This window comes from Lolium perenne, chromosome 4 (genome assembly GCF_019359855.2).
Source record: "Lolium perenne isolate Kyuss_39 chromosome 4, Kyuss_2.0, whole genome shotgun sequence".
Classification (NCBI taxonomy): Eukaryota; Viridiplantae; Streptophyta; class Magnoliopsida; order Poales; family Poaceae; genus Lolium; species Lolium perenne.
In genome coordinates this window covers 100,938,840-100,961,038 of record NC_067247.2, presented here as the reverse complement: position 1 = coordinate 100,961,038, position 22,199 = coordinate 100,938,840, and the positions used below count along the sequence as shown (strand labels likewise).

The 22,199-nt window shown below is 46.8% G+C and overlaps 1 protein-coding gene and 1 pseudogene across 1 annotated transcript; one reads left to right on the top strand and one right to left on the bottom strand.

Annotated features, from left to right (window-relative positions):
• Window positions 1–807: 807 nt before the first annotated feature.
• Window positions 808–3,829, top strand: LOC127293481 (uncharacterized; annotated as a pseudogene).
• Window positions 3,830–16,216: 12,387 nt separating this feature from the next.
• On the bottom strand, window positions 16,217–21,119 carry LOC127293483 (uncharacterized). The gene is made up of 4 exons (XM_071829093.1): window positions 20,964–21,119; window positions 17,656–18,271; window positions 16,599–16,678; window positions 16,217–16,525 (listed from the first exon to the last, which is right to left on the bottom strand). The coding sequence occupies exons 1-4, from the start codon at window positions 21,117–21,119 to the stop codon at window positions 16,409–16,411; spliced, it is 969 nt and encodes a 322-aa protein (XP_071685194.1). The 3' UTR covers window positions 16,217–16,408.
• Window positions 21,120–22,199: the final 1,080 nt, after the last annotated feature.

Here is a 22,199-nt window from a genome sequence, read left to right as displayed (position 1 = left end):
GGAAACTAAAAGACAAACCGGGATAAAATGATTATCCTGAATTTGCAGATAAAATCCTAAAAGATCGAGAAATACAAAACGATCCTTAGAGTTTCCTGCAACCACCATAGCCAGCGGCCGCCGTCTAAATCCACCGCCGCCGAGACGAACGCAAGAAGAGACGCCGAGCCTCCACCATTGCAAGATCCAAAAAAACACCATCGCCAAAGAGGCTTTGTGAGTCGATGAACAGGCCTGCTGCAAGCAGCGAGGCACATGTCGCTGTGGCACGTCGACCGGGGGACGTCCCCGTGCTGTCTTGGACCAAGATACGCCGCCTCCCATCGACGAAGTCGGAGAAGAACGGCATATCCACCACCTCCGGACCAACATCTTCGCTCCAGAAGAACCACCTCGCCCCGGCCCCCAGCGTCGTCGTGGACAACGACAAACGCCAGCGACACGTCGAGAAACAGATCTCGCCAGATCTGAAGAACGACGAGAAGACCAAGCTGCCGACCTAAAAGATCGACAAGCACACTTTGCCAACAACTCCGAGACGCCGCCGTGAAGGTCGCCGCCGGTGTGGGAGTGGAGTTGTGGCAGATTTATTTGCCCGGGCGCCGCTCCCACCACCCCAACGACGCACCACAGCAGACAAGCCCTAACTACAAAACGGAGGAGAAACGAGGTCCCCTCCCCCTCCTGCCGCCGGAGCGGCAAGCGGAGGGAGAGGGGCCCAGATCTCACGCCGGTGGAGATGGGATCTGGCTGCCCGCCGCCTGGGAGAGAGAGGAGGGGCAAAACGGTTCCTTTGTTTTCTTTCATACACCCCTGACTTTAACTCTATATGGTGCTCCTGAAAGAATGAGTGAATCCACTTGCTTAAAGTGTGTGAAACTTCTTGTCGAGGTTTGATACCCAGTTCATTTTCTCTATTATTTTTGTTGCTGGAGAGGATCTCGTGTAAAAAAATATTATTTGTAATGTGCATATGTTTGTTTTCTATATGTTCATACATAGGCTGGTGCTGATGTCAATTGTACAAACCCTGAGACTCCACTGGCGATAGCAACTTTCAAAGGCTTAACTAGTTGTGTTGAGTACTTGTTGGAGGTTAGCAGAAATGCTAATCTTCCAGTAAACCATGTGAGTGTATTTTCTTAAGTAAGTCATGTTAGTTCATAAACCTTGATACTTGATATATCCTAACGTCATTGTTGTTATGCTCGGCACTTGTTGGATAAACTTGTTGGGGGTGATGAATGCTATGTGTTCAATCTCTCAGAGCAAACAGAAACCATAATTTGTTTATAATGTTGCTTCAGTGCATGTTGTTTTAATGCTTTTATATGTGAGGTGATACAAAGAGAATAGGAGCAAATGGGATTCTAGGCCCCAGTAGTTGTATCCATAAAATAGGTGCTATGAACTCCACCCATGAGGTTAAAGTTGTTTTGGATTTCTTCTGCTTAAGACCTCTCGCAGGAGGCCTTTTAGGAGTCATAATCTTGCTTTCTTCAGGAACAAAGGGAAAGGCCTAGGAAAAGGATGTAGAATTCTCATCCAAGTTTTACGTTGATATTCCCACGTTTCTACTGCTTCGTCAGTTGATATTCCCACATTTGTACTGCTTGACATCTATCTTTTCTACGGCCTCTGTTCCCTTTTCTAAGACGGTTTGGGAAAGACTAATTGGCTTTGCCAAAACGTCTTATAAAAAATAACGGAGGGAGTATTATATATTGGCATAAGTTTTCTTAATCATTTAGGATAAGTCAAATGACAAAGATAGCAAGGCCCAGCTGAAATCACAAGGTGCAAAAGCAGTTGAGGGGAAGAACTATGTCACCACATTAAAATTCTATACTGAGGTATATTGTTGTGCAATCCAAAATTGTTGTTACTGAAAAAGATTGGAGAGTATTTTCATTTTCTGTATTTTGATACATCATTATCTCGTTGAATTTAGCCGTGATGAGAAAGAAGTAAGAAATTAAAGGGAGACTGGTCCAAAATGAATTTCACAATCCAGTACTCCACCAAAAGGATCCTGTTATGTTTCATTCATCTGTTTTGACTTGAAGTTTGTTGGAGTTAACCTTGTTGTTTAGGCGTTGATCCTGTTTGAGTTTCTGCCATGCATGTAGTCGAGTCGTCCTAGCTAGCATTATCAGCTGCGGCAGTGCACTATGGTTCAGTTGTGTACATGCAAGCTTTAGTGTGTTAGCTGATTAGTAATAAGTCCATGTAGATTAGTGAGTAGTACGCAACAACGGCATTAGTATGTGTTTGTGCCGTTAGTTGATCTGATCTGCATGGGTGTGGTAACGGCATGAGCCAGTGCTGTGAGGAGTTCAAGTGACCAAGTCAGAGAAGATTAGTGGAGACAGAAGCGGGCGCAGTAGTTGCGGGCATGCGCCGAGTGAGCTGATCTAGAGAGACTTGGAAGTGACTCAAGATACTGTGCGTGCTAGTGCGAGTAGTGGTGCGGAATTAGAGGATCAGGCTGTTAGGCCTGAACGTGTGTGCGTGTGTTGTGTTATAAAAGCCTTGTAATCTCAGTTGTGTCAGTTGAGGAGAACAAGAGAAAAGAGCACAAGTGCGTGTGCAGAAAAGTTCTCTGTGTGTTCATTGTATCCACTGTGTGTGAGTCTTCTTCCTCCTTGGGCCAAAACCATCAAAGTTTATGTTTTTTGTAATCACGTTCATCATTATTTGTTTAAATAAAATTGTTTAGCATATAACTGATTAAATCTGCATCTATCTGCATCTCTTGTGTAACACATTCCATTTGACGCATCAGTTTGCCAAGTAAGCCTTTTTACGAGTGTTTTTATGTTCAGTTAGTTATAAAATTTTAACAGTGGCACTTAGGTTTCCATTCAAAGGCTAGTTTAGATTCACCTGTAACTCCACTCAGATGGTCTGGACACAATGGAGTAGAGCATAATTATTGTTTTATTCTGGAATAACAGGTTGTGTTTCTTGGCCCTTAACATTTGGTTTGGTGCAGGCAATCAAGCTGGATCCTGCAGATGCAGTGTTGTATTCAAACAGAAGCCTGTGCCATCTAAATTGTGGAGAAGCACATGACGCTTTGCTTGATGCCAATGCTTGCATAAGTCTGCGGCCTGAGTGGCATAAGGGTTACTATCGGAAAGGAGCTGCCCTCATGTTGCTCCTGGTATGATAAAGAACAACAATCTTCTAGTCTTCTTTTTTAAAGATCACTTCCTTTTAAATAATCCTGCTCTATATTCTTATTCTTAGGATTACAAAGAGGCATCTGATGCATTCTTGGCTGGAGTGAAACTGGATCCAAAAATAAGGAGATGCAGCAAGCGTTTTGGTACTGCATTTCTTCACCACAGTTTGTAAACGGTTGCATGCTTAATTTACCTTCTTACACTGGTGTTTTCGTAGGACCTTGGTACTTTTATGTTATCACAGTGCTAATGCTAACTTGTTTTATATGTTGTAAATATTTCATGCAAATGTAACAATCTTAATGTCACGAATGATTGGTAGCCATACTTAACGGACGAGGAAATTTAAAATGTTTTTGTTCCGTCTTTCTGAGTTCTTGCAGATTGCAGACATGGTGTAATATCTCTAAATTCATTTCGTTGGCATTTGCAGGGAGGCACTTAAGGCGATGCGGAAGGAACATTCTGAACCAAGTCTTAACACAGTTGATTAGTTCGGGGATGTCCATGCTGGTTCAGGTTCCTGTATTTTCCTTCAGAATTCTCGTTGTGTATATCTGGAAAAGATAAAAACACATCCATAGTACGTTTGGTGGACACGGCGGCAAATTCGTTGGGATTCGGACCAAGTTTCGATACCTCGGATTGTTAGTACTGCCATAGACGTATGCTACTTTTCATGTCCTCTCCGTGTGCTTAAACACAATACTTCAGTATTGGTTGAAAGCTTAAAGAGCATCTCAACTGGACAAAAAAAGTAAGAAGCTGGCCTCTAAATACTTCAGTATTTAGGGCATGTTCGGTGGCGTGGGCACGATCATGTATATCATCCATTATGGTAGAAACTTCTTATGCTAGCTTGGTGTTCTAGCCAAAGTAGTTACGATTTTTTACCACGATCAAGTTTTCGCTAGATCCATGAACACTTTTTTCAAACTACAATAATCACTAGATTAATTTCCAGTGCCTCCCATCATTCCTGTTGGACATCATTTACCTGATGTGCATAATAATACAAACAATCAAGCCTTGGCTTTAAGACTTCCAATAAACGGCCACGATCGAATAGGTTCTGATAGTGAGATAGATCACTAAATACCACGCGACAACCATGCTAAGCATATCTTAATTGAAAAGAAGACATACAGTTGTGCATTTCCCTCCGTACAGGTGCCTTGTCCCTATCCACCCTGATTTGCCAACGGTGACTTTTTGGTCGGCTTAATCACGAGCAAGTGCAGGTTAGGTCGCGCCAGCTCGCAGAAGATTCGGTCTGAAATGCTTGCGGCGAGGCACATGTGCCATGTTTCACCTGCTGGTTATTCCCAAATCCTCTCATTCCCATTTAGAGGCATTGGACTTTGAGACCTGGCAAGCAATGGCATGCCCGCACATATGCAGAAAACTTTCTTATAGGGTTTGGCGTCATAAGTAGCTCATGGCGTAGCACTGTCACATTTGGTTAACTTCTTTAGAATGTCTAGTCGGAGTTCTCGCCTAACTGTATTCAGTGTTTGGGGCCTGCATTTTCTCTCATTGGAGCTTGCTAGAATCTTGTGTCTCATGTTCTCTTTATCGAGCATAAAAGGTACTCTTTTTGGAGTAGTAGCTAGCTAGGACCACTGAAATGAATTATCAGAAGTAAAGTAGATTAGTCTGTTAGACTGCTCATAGTGGGGGTAACATAGGTGGTAACATCACACATATCAAGACATTTTGGTGACATGGCATATCAATAAATGAAGAAAGAGAGTGGGGTGGTAACTAGCTATGTTACCATAACATCACACATCTCAAAGCAATATGAGTCTATAACATAATTAATGCATATTGCATGACACCACATCTAAGTTACTACCCACTATGGAGGTAGTAACTTAGACTAGTAACATGACATATGTTACTAGTCTAAGTTACTCTCCACTATGAGCAGTCTTAAATATCAGCAAATGAAAGTATTCTTTTTTCAGCAAGCTTAATCACTTTGTACACCTAGGCTGACGTGTCAGCTCGTAGAGGTCAAGATGTGGTGGCTATCGCGTTGGCCGTGGTCTTCGGATCGAGGGCAAGGGATTTGGGATTTTTCTGATAGGACATATAATTCGCAGATACAATTTATGGAGGTGTTTTTTTGCAAAAAAAAAATGATAGCCACATCAGCCTGCGGGTGGCCCACCCATCAAAGTTAGTGTCAAATGGACCAAATCGTTGGGTCAGTGCTATCTGCAACAATTAGAGGGACGGATGGTGATTTTTAAAAAAATCTTGAATATTTTATGTTCTTAAGCACTAGCCTAAATTATGGTGGTTTTATGCTATTTTCTTGTTTAAGGGCGTCATTGTCTCTGACTGAGGTCACTCTAGGCTTTCACCTAAGTGCATCCACTATATTATCCACAAGGATGTCGACAAGCAAAATATAGTACTTTTAAATGACCATATACATAGTGGAGCATATTCATAAGTTCTGCAGCAACTCTTATGGGTAACCCGCAAGTGTGGTTACCCATAGGGAATATAATAATATTACTTATACAGTTTTGGTACACAAAGTGATAAAATAGTAATATTCAATAGAACTCTATTAGCTGCTTTCCTAAGGAATGGGGTCTACTTTAAGATGTATTTTTATAACATGCATAGTGGTAAAATCTGTTAGCCAAAAGGTTGCTCAGTGGATCCCAATCTAATACATAGATGGTGCCTAAGAGCATCTCCAGCAGTCCGACACAAACGAAAAACTCGGATCTGTTTGTGTCTGAACGAACAATGACACATTTGTGGACCAAATTTGGTTCAGTTTCGGGCACACAATTATGGCACAAGGGGCAGTCAATTTTGGCACCCATTTATGGATGTAACATTTGAGAGTCAGATCGTCTACTCAATATCGAACTTTTTGCATTGATCACAGTACTAAATTCCATCTTGCTTGCACCTTCGAAGCAAACAAATGCGAATATTAAACAGGTTGACAACGCGCAACAAACTCAAGGTGCGATAGTGAGATATCGGTGCCTTCGTTCTCTCTAAGATGTTCTCGGTAATTCATGTTGACTGTCCGGTCCATTGCTAGCAAGTCTGCTTCGGCAACTCGAGCCACCGCATCGTAGGCATCTCTTGTGACATGCCGAAATTCTGTAGCCTCCCATTCCCATTTTTTGGCGCTAGAAAACGAATTAATGAAGCACTACACATCATCATAATCTTGGCTCTTGTCTCTATTCTTTGCTACTACACTCTACTTGAAGTTTTGGCACCCTTTTCTTTTGCTCCTTGGATCGGAGTCTTCTTTCATTTCTCTGAAGGAGCGGGGTGTAAGCTATGGCTGTTGGTGTGCTCTTTCTTTTGCCAATTACTCGTATGCTCGTGTGCTCTTTATCCTCTTCTTGTTGGAAGAGTATCACACCTTCTATTTATCATGGGCACGTGAAGGAGAGGTTAATGACAATCTACACGGAAAGTGTAGTTTTGAGCATGCCATTGGCTTGAATACACGGCTCAGTAGTAAATCATTTTTGTGTGGCAAATGCACCTACTGACATCACTTTCCAAGAAAAAAAATATGTGCGGGAAACCCTCCTCTCAACCCCAGGGCGCCGCCAGGGGATCAGATCCCGTCGCTCAAACACTCCCTCCCCCAGATCCCCTCCTCTCCGCCGCTGCCGCCGGCGCCGGCCGCGGTGGCGGCAGCCCCTGGTATCGAACGGTTCTAGGGGAGGTGGACGTGGCGGCCATCTCCTCGATGAGGCTGGGGCTGGGTCGTCGGAGACGGACGCGGGCAGTGGTCGGGGCGGCGTTCCCCGGCCAGGCGGCGGCGGCGCTCTTCACCGGGCCTTCGTGGCTGCAAGTGGAGGAGGTATGCCGTGGGTCTAGGCTGCCCGCCTAGACCGGTCGTCTTCCCGGCGGCGCGAGCGGGCGTAGGGCGGTGGATCGGTCGGTGGAGGGTTTCGGAGAAGGCGCTATGGCAGCGGCGTTCCTCGGTGGTTGCTGTCGGCGGCGACCTCAGTGCAGCCGGTGGCGGCGCGACCGGGGCCTGATCGCGGCTATGTAGCCTGCTAGTTCCTGCACCCCAGGGTCGTTCGTCTTGCCGGATCTTCGGTGTGACAGGCGGCGAGGATGGCCGTTTGCGTGGGGGCTCGGCCTGTGTAAAGGCGGTGGTCCTAGGGTTCCTCACGCGCCAAGACGAAGACCTTCTAGATGTTGATCTTCATCGAGTCGGAGTGATGAGTTCCGGAAGGCTCCGCCGGCGAATGGAACAGTGCATCTTATGTCTGGAGTTCGCTGGATCGGGTGGTATTCGATCGCGCGCACCCATGCTTTTATTTCGACCGTTTGGTTGTTGAGGGAGCGGCGCGAAGCTCTTTTTCTGTGTTGACATCAAGTGACTATAGATCCATGATGAAAGTCGGAAGAAGAGAATTTCATTAAGGCCGGATGGGAGGATTAGCTAAGGGAGGTTCAAGTCTACGCGCTGTTGAGTGACTTGCTTGGTGTTCCGGGCTTCACAGCAGCGGTATGAAAGTGGGGGCGACAACACAGGTGATGTTCAGAGTCCTACCTTTCAGGGTGAAAACCCAAGGTCTGGCCTTAACTGGTTGTGTCTGACAATGACCTTGTTGGAGGCATTATTTTGAGAGCGGGGACTATCTTCAAGGTGAAAACCTAAGATCTTTGATCGGGTGACGATGGTGTTAGAGCATTGTTCCCTTCTTGAAGGCGTTGTTTTTGAAGAGTCTGTATTTCAGGTGTTGTCTTGGTGGTGGATGTATTGCTGTTGTTAGGCTCGAGGTACTGTAACGGGACTTCTGTTTCTTAGTTTTCTTTTTTTTTGGCTGTGTGCGTCCGTAGTACCATTAGGGTGGTGCGTTGTTGCAGAGGCTGGGTGTAATTGGTATCTTTTGATATTAATATATTCCCTTTATCGAAAAAAAAGAAAAAAATATTTCTCTTCGTTCTTGATGTCGTGATTGGTTGACTGGGGCATTTTTTTTTCGATAAAGGGAATATATTAATATCAAAAGATACCAATTACACCCAGCCTCTGCAACAACGTCCCACCCTAATGGCAGTACAGATGCACACAGCCAAAAAAGAGAAAAGAAAACTAAAAAATAATAGTCCCGCTATAGCCTTCTAGACATAGCAACAGCAATACAACCACCACCGTGACAACACCTGAAGTACAGACTCTCCAAAAGCGACGCCTCCAAGAAGGAAACAGTGCACCAGCGCCGTCGTCGCCCGACCACGGGTCTTAGGATTTCTCCCTGAAGATAGTCCCAACTCTCAAAACAATGTCTCCAACAAGAACATTGTCAGGCACAACCAGTTAAGTCCAGACCTTGGGTTTTCACCCTGAGAGGTAAGACTCCGAACTTTCCCTGTGCTGCCGCCCCCACATGCATACCACTGCTGCAAGCCCGAAACAGATCCCTCAACATCACGTTGACTCGAACCTCCTTTAGTCAGTCCACCAATCCGACCTTCATGATATTCCTTCTTCTGACTTCACCATGGACCAAAAAGTCACCAGATGTCAACACAGAATATAGCTTCGCGGCGCTCCCTCCGGAACCAAACGGTCGGAATAAAAACATGGGTGCGCGCGACAGAATACCATCCGATCCAGCAAACTGCAGGCAAAATATGCACTGTTCCATTCGCCAGCGGAGCTTTCCGGAACTCATCTCTCCAGCCAGATCAAAGCAAACTGACCTCCGGTAGATCTTCATCTTCGCTTGCGAGAAACCCGAGGACCGCCACCAAAAACAAAGCAAGACCAGCAGGCCCCACGCCGCCAGTCCCTCCTGCCGGATCACCAGGGAAGAAGACGGCGGCGCGGATCATGCGTACCACCGCTGAACCGTCACCGGGGCGGAGGCCGCCACCGCTCCATCGAATTCTCCATGGCTACCGATGGAGAGCATCAGGCCCCGGCCAAGTAGCCGTGCCGCCCGGCTTCCTCCACCGGCGCTTCATCACCTCCCATGGAACGCCACCGTGGAAACCCTCTCCTCCCCCTCGTCGTTCGACGGAAGGGGCGCCGCCACCGCCGCTGTGGCCGAGGCCGGGGCCGGGCCGGGGCCGAAGCCGGGGCCAAGGCCAAGGCCGGGGCCGGCAGCAGCGGCGGCTGAGGTGCGGCGATCCGGGGGGCGGCTGCTCGGAGCGGGGCGGGTAGATCCTCCGCCGCCGCCCGGGAGGGGGGCGGGAGAGGAGGAGGCGGCGACTAGGTTAGAGGAGCGACTGGGGCATTTTTGGGCTCACTGGAGCATGGGCATATCATATGTCCCATCTGAACACCATTGAGCTCATATTTTTCATTTTATTTGCTTGCACATGATCCACTTTCTTGCATTATGAGAGAGGAACGGGACTCAGTTGCATATGGGAGACCCCAGGAACAAATTATGACCGTTAGGCTGGCGGACGCCTGCGAGGGCGACTACGGCGGCGATCCAAGTCTACCGGCCGCCGTAGTGTCTCCGGCATGGTCTGCCTCGTCGGAGAGGGCTGGGTTAGGGCGTTTCTGGGCGCTGACCGTCGAAGATTCAATCTCGAGCTCGAAGGAAGAAGAGGAGGAAGGGTGTTCGGTGCGGGCGCTCGAATATCTATGTCGATCACCTAGCGATTTTTTTAAAATAATACACTTTTAATTATTAATTCCAGGAATAATAATTAAAATAATACACTTTTAATTATTAATTCCAGGAATAATAATATCTATGTAGAATTCTCATCCAAGTTTTACGTTTACATTTGTCGAGAGCTCTGCCCATTCGTTTGGAGGTGAGTATGTCTAGTCATGTACCCTGATGTTAGAAGAAAACCATATTAGTTGTGTTCTACTAATACTTCATCAGTTGCTATTGCCACACATTTCTACCGTTTGGCATCTATCTTTTCTACGACCTCTGATCCCTTTTATAAGACGATTTGGGAAAGACTAATTGGCTTTGCCAAAACGTCTTATAAAATTTAACGGAGGGAGTATTACACTACGGGAAAACAGCACGTTGCCGTGCGAGCTAAATGCACGGCAAAGGCCAAAAATTGCACGGCAAAGGCATTGCCGTCCGCCAACGCACGGCAAAGATCAGACGGCAACGTCTACGACGGCAAAGAATCTTTGCCGTGCGTTTTGGCAATTATGTACGGCAAAGACCCTTTGCCATGCACGTGTTCTTTGCCGTGCGTCGATCGCCTGTGCCGTGAGCCATTTCCTTGCCGTGCGCTGGACAACTTTTGCTGTGAGTCCCCCTTTGCCGTGTGCATTCAGTTCTTTGCCGGGTGTGCTCTACCTGGACGCACGGCATAGAGGTTTTGCTAAATTTAAAAAAATGGTGACGGTGCTGACGTCCTCGACCGTCCTCGACCGGCGGGAGAAGGGACGTGAGCAGCGTCCTTGACCGGCGGTGGCATCCACGTCTAAGGGATTCCAAAGCTGGGCCAGCACGAGGGAGCGCGGCGGCGCAGGACGGAGACGTCAGAGGAGAGCTTGGCGGCGGCGCACGATAGAGGGCGGCGGCGTCCTCGACCGGCGGGAAGATGGGATGGGAGCACTTCTTTGACCGGCGGCGGCGCCCACATCCAAGGGATTCGGGAGCTGGGCGAGCTCGTGGGATGGCGACGGCGCACGACCGGGACTTCGGAGTAGAGCCTGGCGGCGGCGCACGAACGGGACATCGGAGGAGAGCCTGGCAGCGGCGTACGACAGAGGGCGACAGCGTCCTTGACCGGCAGGAGGAGGGACGGGGGCGGCTCCCTTGACCGGCGGCGGGCGAGCGCGAGGAAGGGCGCCTGTACACGATGGGGAAGTCGGAGGAGAGCCTGGCGGCGAGGCACGGCGCGCCTGCTCGAGGCCGACCATGCCTGGCGGCGAGCATGGTAGCTAGCTCCATCAGCCGCTCATTGAGGATAAGGATATGAGTGGGTGGTCCAATTTGAGGATAAGATATGGCCAGGACGTGGTGTGTGGTTGGTGAGTAGGAGGCTGAACGGATCGTGTCCGTTGATTTTTCCCAGCCATACACGGATCTTCGCCATGTCACCGATCCACGGCACAAGCTGTCAACCAATCAGAATTCGCGCCTATCTTTGCCGTGTGTAAACACTCGGCAAACCCTTTTTCATTTTTTTCATTCTTTCCTTTTCTTTATATTCTTCTAGCTATAAACACTTGCAACTATGGTGTTTCCATGCAACTACGTATCAAATGAGCTAGGTATGATCTATTAAGCATGACTTTTTCACAGGAATACTTGTAGGCGATGGAGGGGAAGGCGAGAAGTCTCGTCGGTGCTGCGCGGCCTCCACACGTTGCCGGCGTCCGCACGCCACCGCTTGTTCCTGCGCTTTCTTTCCGCCGCTTATGGCCTCTTCCCGCGCTATCTTCCCACGCTATCTTCTGGCGACACCGGCGTCTATAAAAGCCCCCCTCCACCCCCGGCCCACCGCGACTCAATGGCAGCCACCACAGCCACCGGCACCCCTTTCTCCCCCGCAAGCACAGCCCTACGTAATGATGAACCGCCTCGGCGCCAGCCAGTTCCCTCCTCCACCACCGTCTCCACCACCACCGTACGGTGTTCGACGCCGCCACGGAAGAGGCGCGGCGGCGCCGGGCGGAGGAGATGGGCGAGCGGTGGCGTGCGGGCGGCAACGCCCGCACATGGAGCGCGATTTCGATGCGTGAATGGCAGAAGGCGATGGAGCAGCGATAGCGGGAGGCGGTGGAGCGTCAGCAGCGGCAGGCGGCGGAGGAGCGTCAGTAGCGGGAGGCGGCGCTGGCGGCAATGGAGGCGGCCTGGGGGGCGCGGGAGGATGCGTTGGCGGCGCAACTGGAGGCGCAAATGGAGGAGGAGGAGGAGGACGAGGCGGAGGAGGATGAGGCGGAGCAGGAGGAGGACGACGATGACTTCGAGTGGTCCGGCGACGATGGGCCACACTCGGATGAGGCGGCGGATCAACAACGAGCGTTGGTCGAGTCCTTCGAGTCAGATAAGAAGCTCCAGGACGACGCCGTGCTCGCGAAGACGCGCCGATTCGCCGTGTCGTCGAGCTCTCCCTCCAGGCGGCGCAACATGGGAGGGCATGCGATGACGCGCTGCTGGAGCAGCGGCGTCTGGTCACCACCCTACGCATGGAGTGGCTTCGCGCGGAACAGGAGCTGCGGCGAAGGGGAGGCGACGACGGGGCGGGGCCGTCGAACGCCCGTCGGGCGGTTAGTAGGCTAGGTTTTAGATGAAATGTAGCGGTTTTCATTCAAACATGTAATATATAATCAACTTTGAATGGACGATAACACTTAGTTAGCAGATTCCTCGGCCGTGGGTTGCTCCGAAATACTGATATATATATATATATCGGGGGTGAAGATGTAGAGTACTTGTTGTATTGTAAAAGCGTTGGTATACACATTGTCTTAAGTAACACTAGCTAAAAACTAATACCAATGTAAAGAGAAAAGATAAGTATTAAAATATATACAAAAGAAAGTTAAAAAAATGAAAATTTCATATTACGCATGGCAAAGGCCAAAACGCACGGCAATGGCTTTGTTTGCCGTGCATCGTTGACATTGCTCACGGCAAAGCGATGGGTTTGCCGTGCAGTACGTATTTACCGTGCGCCTCTTTAACTCTTTGCCGTGAAACTATTCTTTGTCGTGCGCTTTTCTGTCATTTGCCGTGTTGCATATCTTTGCCGTGTGTTATGTCAATTCTTTGCCGTATGCCTATGCGTTGCCGTGCGTTTTCCTGCGGTCACACGGCAAAGACGGCTTTGCCGTGCGGCGACACACGGCAAAGAAAATGTGGACGGCAACGCCGGTTTTTCCCGTAGTGTTATATATCGGCATAAATTTTCTTAATCATTTAGGATAAGTCAAGTGAGAAAGATAGCAAGGCCCAGCTGAAATCACAAGGTGCAAAAGCAGTTGAGGGGAAGAACTATGCCACCGCATTAAAATTCTATTCTGAGGTATATTGTTGTGCAATCCAAAAGTGTTGCTACTGAAAAAATATTTGGAGAGCATTTTCATTTTCTGTATTTTTGATACAATTATCTTGTTGAATTTAGCCGTGGAAAGGAAAAAGTAAGAGTTAAAGGGAGACTTGTCCAAAATGGATTTCATACTCCACCAAAAGGAACCTGCTATGACTTGAAGTTTATGTTTTTTGTAATCACGTTCGTCATTATTTGTTCAAATAAAATTGGTTAGCATATAACTGATAAAATCTGCATCTCTTGTGTAACACATTCCATTTGACGCTTCAGTTTGCCTAGTAAGCCTTTTTCCGAGTGTTTTAGTAAATATGTTCAGTTAGTTCTAAAATTCTTACTGTGGCACTTAGGTTTCCATTCAGAGGCTAGTTTAGGTTCACCTGTATACCAATCATCAGTCACTCAGATGGTCTGGACACAATAGAGCAGAGCATGATTATTGTTTCATTCTGGAATAACAGGTTGTGCTTCTTGGCCCTTAACATTTGGTTTGGCGCAGGCAATCAAGCTGGATCCTGCAGATGCAATGTTGTATTCAAACAGGAGCCTGTGCAATCTAAAGTGTGGAGAAGCACATGACGCTTTGCTTGATGCCAATGCTTGCATAAGTCTGCGTCCTGAGTGGAATAAGGGTTACTATCGGAAAGGAGCTTCCCTCATGTTGGTCCTGGTAAGATAAAGAGAAAAACGATCTTCTAGTCTTCTGCTTTAAAGATCACTTCCTTTTATATAATACAAGTTTTAGGGTGATTGGCATTTTTAATAACCGTCTATCTGCCTCGATCTAACGGTGATAATTAGACGAAACCAAATTGACGGAACCGGAACCGCGGGACCGGAACCAAAATTTGTGGGACCGAAACCTCAAATATAATTTACCAACATTATAAAAGACAAACGTCCGTTTGAATGGCCGAAGCATCTGATTAGTCTACACAAATCTTAAAGCAACAAATAATTCATTATATTTACACATATCTTAAATCTGCTCCGTGTAGACCAAAATCAAACCACCTCATATCTCATGCTCTCTCACTATCCGCTCGTCTCTCTCACTGTCTCCACAGCCTCTCCACAACCGGTAATCCCCGCGACGCAGGTGACAGTGAGGGTACAGCGACGGAGTCCCGGCGATCCCCGCGACGGAGGGGACAGCGAGGGGGCGGCGGCGTCGGATCTCTCCCGGCCATCTAATGGAGGGGAGGGGAAGGGGACGGACCGGCCTGCCCCGGCGATCCCCGCGAGGGAGGGGAAGGCGAAGGGACCGGCCTGTCCCGGAGAACCCCGCGATGGAGGGAGGTGAAGGCGACGAAGGGGAGGGGACGGCGGGAAGCGCTTGTCGGGGCGCCTGAGGACGGGAGGAGCGGCGGCGGCGAAGTTTGTAGAGGCCGGAGAGGGGAGGAGCGGCGGCTGCGGCGTCTAACGTGACCGGCGAGAAGAGAAGCGGTTGTCCTCCTCCTCTAGCTCTTTCCTCTTTTCTTGATTCCAGTTCCCAAAGTAGTCATTTCTCTGACAAGTTGTTTTCAGTGTGCACTTTGTCAATTTAGTTAGGCATTGAGGAGCTGCTCAAAAACCTTTGCCATCCATTTGTTTGCATCAAGTGATGGCACCAGAAAGCTTGAAATCGTGGTCTGTGAGATACTACTTCTCAAAATGCAAACAAACGGAATAATTCACCACTCGCCATTGGCATGCTAATGATTTTACAGGATGTTGGCTAGGCTGCTTTTTCTGTCGGCCACTGAAACTGCCGCTGCATATAACATACCCAAACCTGAATAGCTCCTTAGGTTGTACCGAACAGTTCGCCGCTCACTCTGTTTATTTCCCCCATGTCCGGAGTTTGCCTTGCCGTCACAAATCATATGAATCTCTGAATTTGTACTGCACACTAATGATCTAGTACTGCATTTTCCATGTAGCAAGATCATACAGATCGCTAAGCTTGCACTTTTAATAAGGCGGATGTACCTTTTGGTAGCTTCATACTACTCCAGAATAGTTCAACACTAATTCAGATAGCTGTTTAGTTATTTAGATTTCACAGAGGCACTGATTTGTCGTGAGTCTAGTTACTTTGGAATTGTAGACATCGATTATATGCCTGCTAGTTCTCAACTTTTCATCTCAACTTTTTTAATAGGCATAGGCCATTCTGGGCATGCGCCACCCTGATTTTTGTTGCTGCATCCATTGCCACATTTGTCACGGGCCAAGCAGTACAGGCAAGTATGGTTCCTTGAACTGTTTCTGGCAACTTATATACCGTACCTTGCATTGTAAACGCTTATTTTTATATAATCTTAATACCTTTCTATGCTTTTGGCCAGGATACGTTCGAACCATACGATGTTTTGTGGAATGGTATTGTTGGCACTTTGTGCTACCTTGATGTTGGCCAGAAGTGCTTGGATGAAGATAGGTTGTCGCCGTGAACGAATACGCATGTGTCTTTGCTCGAGTCAGAACAAAATGTCTGCTTTGTGACATTTGTCCTTGTATTATTCATGTTTTCTGGCGATTTGGAAGTGCTGGTATGCATGTATAAGATGCCTAGTTTGTAACACGACCAAGTACTAAAGCAAAGAAAATCAGGCTTCTTCTATGAGTAAAACCATCAGGTTTCATTGACGAGTAGATCCATCAGGCTTCTTGCATGACAAAAATTCCTTTGCCAGACGGGATTTGAACAAGAGCAAGCATAACACAGCTAGCTACTACTCTGACTAGATTGCATACTCATCAAGACTCACTGTCCCAGATTTTGCACCTTACAAGGTAGCCTTTGAGGATATGCTATTTCTTTGATCTTTCTAATCCTCTTACATTGCTTGGTCCAGAATGCTTCTATCTAAAAGAAGCTCATGTAACATGGTATTTCCACGATATTGGCAACTGATATTCGTTCTGACGACTTGAAAGTTCAAAATTATCACATAGTATTATAAGTCCCGTTCATTTGGCTTGTTCTCAAACCTGGATGATCTGTTCGTGTTTTAGTTGCTGAAACCAAATGTCACAAGTAGGAGAACAACACTGCAAATGCCAAGTTATATTCACACATTGTATATTAATTTCATTTGTACAACATCAAGACCCACCTTATATAGGGGAAGAAAAAAAAATTAAGAAAAAATGAAGAAAGCAATAAGCATCACTATCCGTAGCTACTTGAGTTGAGATCGCGAGTGTCATCTTGCTTAATGAAACAACATCTACTGAGTGGATCCACCTTGTACCAGATGACGAGCCGCCAAGTGGTAGGAATCAACCCCATGCGCCATAGCAGCGTAATGCTGCGGGCTGACATGACCATCGAATCCAAACTGGCTCTGCAAAAACAGCAACAAGCAGGTCAAACTACTAGCATGAATAGTACGGTTTCAGGTGGGAGCTGAGTCAAACCTGATGATGGGGCATCCGAGCACCGGCCGTCACGACCGCCAGCTGGTGCTGGAATCTGCCTGGTTCCCAACATCGCTGGCCTGTATAAGAGGAAAATCTTCAATGCAATATATCTAAAGTACAATACATGCATAGTCATAAGCATATTAGTCTAAGATGTAGGATCCAACAATTGAAATCTGTGTGAGCAAGAACACGCTCCAGCAAATTTATTTCTTTTATGACGCACCAAAAACTCTGAGTATTAAAGTTCAAAAAGAAAAACTCTGAGTATTAAAAATGTGAGACATAATAGCTCGACGATCACACTTGAAATGTTAACCCATATCTAAGACATAATAGCTCGGCGATCACATAATAGCGCCAAGTATTAAAAATCTGAGACACAATAGCTCGACGATCAAATTTATTTTTTTGTAGGAGTACTTGCCATTGCTAATGTCAAATTTTTTTTTTTTGACAAAATGATTGTAGTCCGGTTCTCTCCTGCATATATATTACTCCTCCAATTATCAAACTAGGATGTATTATAGTTGGTACAATCTGATGCATCATGGTTTTCCTTTTGACAGGGAAGAGAATAGAAGGTACCGTATCAGGTCACAAATCATGATCTGCAATTTTGGAAGATTACATTTGCCATACAACTGAACTGCAGATCCACTGTATGTCTGGTCTTCACAGCTGACCCATTTCATGCGAGTGCCGATAAATTTACTGCCCAAGGCCATTGTAGTGTGCCTACTGCAGCAAATAACATATTTTCGCTGGTATGCAGGTTAATGATATATCTGAAACTGAATGCGATATTTCAGAGCAGTATGATTTCGGAACACCATAAGCTAGCAGGTGCATACAGTGATACAAATGCATTTGTGATTTGCGATGTAGAAATACAGCTCTATTATACTTCTTTTGACAGGGGTACACCTTGATTAGGCACTAGGAGATAGAAATTTGAAACACTGAATTTGACTCATCCATGTTGTAGACACGAGACTGATGGACGTACAAAACACTGAATTTGACTCTAACAAAGTTCACACAGTAGACTGACCTTCAGTGTTTAGGCGATGGTGTCCAATCCCGCAGGCGAGCATGGCGGTGGCCGCCCACTCCGATCCCACTGTTGAGGCTGGAGGTCTGATCCCGCCGTCGAGGAGAGCGGGGGCGTTACACCAGACTGAGCCACGGAGGAGAGAAATTCGGGTTGGGATCTTGCAGATGAAGAACCATCTCGAGGCGATCGAAGGAGGCGAGGTGGACGAGGAGGCAGAGACGCGTCCGCCGTGATCTCGGGCGGCGCTCGTCAGGTAGGGGGTAGGGGCTGGATGCTCCCGGCGATCCCAGCAACACTCCGGCCGATCCCCCAGCGACGGAGGGGGTGGGTCAGTGATTCTGCCGGCGATCCCCGTGATGGAGGGGAGGGGGCTGCGACAGAGAGGACGGGGCCGTGACTCTCCACTCGATCCCTTCGATGGAGGGAGGGGCGGTAGCTGCGACGGAGAGGACGGGATCTGTGACCTCCAGCGATCCAGCGATGTGGGGAGGGGCGGCGGCGCCGGCGTCGGGCGCTGGTGTAAAAAAGGCCTGGACGAGTCGTGTATAGAGGAGTTCTGATTTGGTTGATGAGCTTTTGGTTTTTCTTTGATTCTGATTTTATAAGTTAATTTCTGAAACGTCCATTAGAACTGTTGTAGCATTATAGAAGTTATATAAAATTTATCATCGATTTAATCAACGGTCACGAAAAAATAGATTAGACGGAACCTAGATTTGATTAGACGGAACCTAAGTTCCGTGCCAATCACCGTAAAAGAGCTCTTTATATAATCCTGCTCCATATTCTTATTCTTAGGATTACGAAGAGGCATCTGATGCATTCTTGGCTGGAGTGAAACTGGATCCTAAAAATAAGGAGATGAAGAAAGCGTTTTGGTACTGCATTTCTTCACCACAGTTTGTCGACGATTGCATGCTTAATTTACCTTCTTACACTGGTGTTTTCGTGGGACCTTGTACTTTTATGATATCATGATGCTAGCGTTAACTTGTTTTATATGCTTTACATATTTCATTCAAATGTAACAATCTTAATGTGACGAATGATTGGTAGCCATACTTAACGGACGAGGAAATTTTAAATGTTTTTATTCCGTCTTTCTGAGTTCTTGCAGATTGCAGACAAGGTGTAATATTTCTAAATTCATTTCGTTGGCATTTGCAGGGAGGCAGTTGAGGCGATGCGGAAGGAACATTCTGAACGAAGTCTTTACACAGTTGATTAGTTCGGGGATGTCCATGCTGGTTCCTGTATTTTCCTTTAGAATACTCGTGCCGTATATCTGGAAAAGATAAAATCACGTCCATAGTACGTTTGGTGGAGACGGCGGCGAATTCGTTTGGATTTGGGAGCAAGCTTCGATACCTCAGATTGTTAGTACTGCCATAGACGTATGCTACTTTTCATGTCCTCTCCGTGTGCTTAAACACAATACTTCAGTATTATTGGTTGAAAGCTTAAGAGCATCTCAACTTGACTAAAAAACTAAGAAGCCAGCCTCTAAATACTTCAGTATTTAGGGCATATTTGGTGGCGTGTGCACGATCATATATATCTTCCATTATGATAGAAACTTCTTGTGCTAACTTGGTGTTCTAGACAAAGTAGTTGACATTTTTTTACCACAATCAAATTTTCGCTAGATCGATCCATAAACACTTCTTCAAACTACAATAATCACTAGATTAATTTATAGTGCCTCCCATCATTCTGTTGGACATCATTTACCTGATGTGCATAATAATAGTACAAAGAGTCAAGCCTTAGCTTTAAGAATTTCAGTAAACGGCTGCCATCGAATAGGTTCTGACAGTGAGATAGATCACTAAACACCACACGACAATCATACTTCAAAAAAATAAAATTAAAGAGAATATGCCCACACGCGAGGAACTTGTGGCAGGCGATGAAGGAAATATGAAGTCTGCTGGAGGATGGTCTCCTCAAGCATACAAGACCTGAATGGCTGCTCCATCCACTGCTAGGCCTCAGCGAGCTGCCACTCTAATGCTTTTGTGGCGCATCTGTCATATACAAAACAAGATCACACACCAGAAACCAGCACAATCAGTGGAAGGCTCTCGACGATTCCTCCCCAGTTACATGACCTCTTTAATCTTGATTAAACAGTTCCCGGTGGATCATTTAACTAAAGGGAAGATGGTCATATCGCATGACCAGGGTTTCCAAGCAGACAGAGCGCTGACTAATGGCCACCAAAAAATATGTGACGCCACCGGACACAGGGACGCTGAATGCGAATGGAGCCTTTGGCCATGACGGGGCAGCGGGTGCTGGAATGGTACTACGAGACAAGGAGGGCCAAGTCATTTTCGCTGCATGTCGCCAGCTCCGAAGTTGCAGAGATGCCACTGAAGCAGAATTAGAAGCCATGGAGGAGGGTTTAAAGTTGACTCTGCTTTGGACTCCTGAAGCAATTATTATGGAATCAGACTGCAACTCCCTCCATCACAGTTTACACGGCGCGCGTCAAAATTCTCTGTGACCAAGGTGGAAAGCGATTGGCTGTGTTATCGTGCGAGCAGGATTTAATAAAAGCAGGCAACGCAAATAATTTAGTGTATGCCTTTAAAGTTTCGTCCATTAGAGAACTAAACTAGTTCAGGAAAGAGGAACTCTTTCTGCAAAAAAAAAAAAAAAAAAAAAAAAAATCCCATCCATACACAGGTGCCTAGTCCCTATCCAGTCAATAGTGACTTTTTTGTCTGAAATGCTTGCGGCGAGGTACTTGCGCCATGTTTCACCTGCTGGTTATTCCCAACTCCTCACTACCAGAAACAGGGTATTCCCCGTGGTCTCGGGACCGACAGGGATAAAGGGTAGCCTGTCAGGCATGTAATCCCTGTGTGGGAACCGATAGGGGTTCTAGACAGGGATAGTGCTCTATTCCTGTGGGTTGCCCTTCAGAGATTAGATTCATGTCGGTTTCAAATTCTACGTGTGCGCATGGAGGGGAGTGTGGGGTATCCCCCGACGACGGCGGTGCTCCTCGGTCAACAATGGTTCCGGTGGCGGTGTGTAGTCCGGCACGACGGAACTCCGGGAGGTGTGGCGACGGCGACATGACTGCTTGGTTGCGGGGTGGAGCGACGGCTCGTGGCTGGGCTCGTCCGCCTAGATCTCGTCCCTGTGGGCCCCATCTAGGTCTGGGTGGGCTAGACCATTGTATTTTAAGCCATCTTTGGCGGACGGAGGAGCATGTCGAGCTAGGGACGGCGGAGTCGGTGGCGCGCTTAGTGCAAGGCAGCGATGAAAACTTCATGACCCCGCCTTGGGCTCACCCGGGCCAGAAGGGTCTGGTTTGTTTCAATTGTTGCATCCTTATGGTTACCGCCAATGGTGGTGCAGGCGATTCCCTCCTGCGTGGCCATTGTTCCTTTGTTTGTCGCTCCCGACCGGTCCTTCTTGTTCCCGTTGGTCTCGCTTTTCACGGCCATCCGATGAGACGGCGTAGGTGATCACAAGATCGTGGTGGTGCATGTTGGTGGGCTATGAGTTTGGTGGGGCATGTCCAAGCGAGTGTCTGGGGCGCAGTTGGTTGGGGGCGGGATAAATCCACGTCGGTTTGGCCAGTACCAACACGGTGAAGACCACGGGCGCCGCAATTCCTTCTAGAAGGGCATCGGGTGTACCCTTTCTCCTCGCACACCTTTGCGTACTAGGGGAAACCGTAAGACTAGTGTGGGCAGTAGCTTCGTCATCGTCGCTTTCCTTCTTGAAGGTGTTGATTGGTATGCGGCCCTCTGGAGTGCTAAGAGCGTGGTGAGAATTCTTCAAACAGTGCAATGGTGGTAGGTCATCTTCATTTACATCGATTTGACGTTGTTGTCATTAATTACTCTTTTATTTTTCTTTTTTCGCTTGGGCTTTCTTGTGCTGAGGCCCAAGCGTAGTTGTGTAGTGTGGATGCTATATTAATATAGTGAGACAAAAGTCTATTAATTTGAAGGTACATAATTCCCTTTCTTTATGAAATTTTAAGCTTTCTAGCTACTTTTTCCCATTTAGATGAATTCATGTTATTTTACAAAAATAATACAAATTTCAACTCTAAGGGTGTGATAGTTTTCTCCTAAAAATTGCTTTCAAACCAAATGACGATGGATATGTCCACTATATTGCCATAGTTTATCGTAACTTTCCCAAACTTGGCACACTAGTGCATATTGCAATGGCAAACAATATTTCAAAAAAGATATTCAATTTTTGTATAAATTATTTTCAATTTTCCGAGTGTCAAAATTGGAGTATTTTGTGAAAGTAGGTACAAAAAGTATGAACCAAAATGGCATCAATCCTATTTTCACACAGAGTAGACCATATTTGGTATATAATTCCCATTTGTTGTTAAATTTCAAGATTTCCAGTTACTTTTACCCATTTAAATGATTTATGTCGATTTTGCGAAATAAATTCAAATTTGAACTGTAAGTGTGTGATAGTTTTCTCCTAAAAAATTCAAACATCACTTTTACATGCACATGTAGTCATTATATGGAAGAACCACTAAATTAACC